Consider the following 2,853-nt stretch of genomic DNA (forward strand, 5'->3'; position numbering starts at 1 on the left):
TCCATCAGGTGGTCAAGGAAAAAATTGAGAGCGCGCGTCTCCATCAGCCGCCTCGCTCCAAGCGCGCGCGCGCCGCCCCTGCGGTAAGGTTCCCGCCAACTTCTACCCGCCCAAAGCTTGGCCTGCCGCCGCGTGTCGTCCAGGTCCAGCCCGCCGGCCCTATCCCGTCCAATCAATTCCTTTAACTAGCCATTTCTACTGCGGCGCAACCGCAATCTGCCGGGCATAATGAATCTCCCATGTCGTCACCGTGACCCACACACGTTAGGGGCAACATGGCTTTGTTTGTTGACAGAATTTTTTATTTGACACCGGAAAAATGAGTCGTTTTTTTTTCCCTAAAATTTTCTTCGTTTTCTATTTGACACTCACTTCAACTTTCATCCATAATTTGACACTACCGTCAAATCCGTTAGCTAACGGTGTTAACTGGCTATTAAAAAGACTTTTTTGCCCCTAGAAAAAAGCGGCGAAGCAAATTTGAGAGAAAAAAAAAACTTGCGCCTTTTTTTCAGCTGGGCGCATGCATCAGAGGCGGGCGCAGGTTTTTTTTCCTCTCAAATTTGCTTCGTCGTTTTTTTCTAGGGACAAAAACGTCTTTTTAACAGCCAGTTAACACCGTTAGCTAACGGATTTGACGGTAGTGTCAAATTAGAGATGAAAGTTGAAGTGAGTATCAAATAGGAAACAAAGAAAATTTTAAGGTCAAAAAAAACGATTCATTTTTTTTTGTGTCAAATAAAGAATTCTCTTTTGTTCACCTGCCCCTGTATATATACAGACCTCTCCCACCTCCCTACTACCAGCCTCAAAGCAGCCAACAAGACCTAGCTGCCTAGTACTAGCTAGCTAAGCCTGACTGCTACTCAGCAACCACCTGGGAGTCGAGCTCGCTCCAGCTCCTCCGATCCATCCGTCCTGTTCTGCTCGATCGGGAGCCCGGAGGTTGATCGATCAGTTGAGCTAGCCTAGCCACCGATCGACGCATGGCGAAGGTCCACCCCAACGTGCTGCCGTCGTCGGTTGAGAGAGCCGCCGCCGCAGCGGCTGCTGGGCCGCCGGCGGCGGGCGGCGAGGAGGAGGAGGCGACGTCGCTGACGGTGTGGCGCAAGTCGCTGCTGTTCAACTGCAGGGGGTACACGGTGTTCGACGCCAGGGGCGACCTCGCCTACCGCGTCGACAGCTACGACGCCGAGGCCGAGGTCGTGCTCATGGACCCCGCCGGCCGCGCGGCCTTCACCGTGCGCCGCAAGCGCCTCAGCCTGTCCGGCGAGCGCTGGCTCATCTACGCGGGCGAGGAGACGTGGCGGCCCGTCTACGCCGTCAAGCGCGGCGGCGGCGGCAAGTCGATGGCGCGCGTGACGCCGTGCGCCGTGGGCGCCGCTGCAGCTGCAGGGGCTGCCGGGGCCGGGTCCGTGGCCTCGTACGAGGTGGAGGGGTCCTACGCGCGCCGCCGCTGCGTGGTGTACGACGCCGAGCGCCGGGCCGTGGCGGAGGTGCAGCCCAAGGAGGCGGTCGGCACGGACGTGTTCCGCCTGGTGGTGCAGCCGGGGGTCGACGTGTCGCTCGCCATGGCCGTGGTGGTGGCGCTCGACCAGTTGTTTGGGAGGCCGTCGCTCCTCAGGAGCTGGTCCTACTCGCCATAGATTCATGTGTGTTCTTTGTTCAATTCAATCTAGAAAGATTTTTGCCCCTGGACTTGGGGTTGTGAATTATCACTAGAGTCTAGAGATGCTGAAAATTCGATCTGCCTGGCATCGTCGTGGGCAAGAGAGCAATTCCTGTCCTTGCGTGCTTGCTCCAAAACACCCTGGTCGGGCCAATTGAGATTTTTTTTTATTCTCTCTCTCTCTCTCTCTCTCTCTCTCTCTCTCTCTGAGTGCGTCAAATGAAATCCCTCTCGATTCTCTTTGGTTGGCACAGATCCAACAAAAGCCATGAATCCTGTAAAGAGGGATGGAGATGTAAATACCTCGAGAAACAAAGAAAAAAAAGGACTACCAGATATATATATATATATATATATATATACTGCTATCTGATTTCTGAAGGTGAAATATTGTCCTTTGTGTACTTCTACTAGTATCTTGTTTGATCCTTGCGTCTTGATCCACTCGAGTGCTATTTTTGGGCACGTCAGGCTGTCGAAACCAAAGGCAACAGCGACAGCTTCCTGCGTCGTCTTCTACTCCGGCAGTAAACACGGGCACGACGAATCTCACGCAGTGAGCAACGATTTTGTTCGCTTTTGCATGTGGGTTGGCCAGAGAGGACAATCGAGTCGTTTCTCGCCCGGGACCCTGCCACACCTGGTCCTGCGGGCCTGGACGGCTGGACTTCCGGTGGAAGCTCAGGGCCTTGTTTTTCGCTCTCTCTCCGTCACATCAATGTTTAGCCGTTTATATAGAGTATTAAATGTAGATAAAAAAATAACTAATTACACAGTTTAGTTGAAAATCATGAGATGAATCTTTTGAGCCTAGTTGGTCCACGATTGGACAACATTTGCCAAATAAAACGAAAGTGATACTATTTATCAGTTTCAATTTTTTTTGCAATCTAAACGAGTCCCAGAGCTGCAAGAGGCAGGCAGGTTGGTGTCTCTCGCAGGCTCGTTGCTTTCCAGGTACCACGTGGTCATTCAGTCCATGATGATAGAGCCGAGCGCCGAAAGAGTACACACAGATACGCATCCTATATCTGATCGTCGGCGTGCGTGTTCGTGCGTTACTATGATATGATAGCTAACATTTTATACTTAAAACACATAAATCGTAATATAAAATAACAATACAACAAAGTTTGTGTACAACAAAGTTTGTGAAATTAACATAATTACAGAAAGCACGGCAT

The 2,853-nt window shown here is 51.5% G+C and overlaps 1 protein-coding gene across 1 annotated transcript; it reads left to right on the forward strand.

The window, feature by feature from the left end:
* Positions 1-794: 794 nt before the first annotated feature.
* Positions 795-1,715, forward strand: LOC136457246 (protein LURP-one-related 8-like). The gene has a single exon (XM_066457308.1). It carries the CDS (start codon positions 987-989, stop codon positions 1,644-1,646), a length of 660 nt encoding a protein of 219 aa, XP_066313405.1. The 5' UTR covers positions 795-986; the 3' UTR covers positions 1,647-1,715.
* Positions 1,716-2,853: the final 1,138 nt, after the last annotated feature.

The sequence above is a fragment of the Miscanthus floridulus genome, chromosome 6, assembly GCF_019320115.1.
Source record: "Miscanthus floridulus cultivar M001 chromosome 6, ASM1932011v1, whole genome shotgun sequence".
Lineage (NCBI taxonomy): Eukaryota > Viridiplantae > Streptophyta > Magnoliopsida > Poales > Poaceae > Miscanthus > Miscanthus floridulus.

Bases quoted from the DNA above. Each gene is read 5' to 3' on its own strand.
- LOC136457246 (XM_066457308.1), top strand. From the start codon at position 987: ATGGCGAAGGTCCACCCCAACGTGCTGCCGTCGTCGGTTGAGAGAGCC.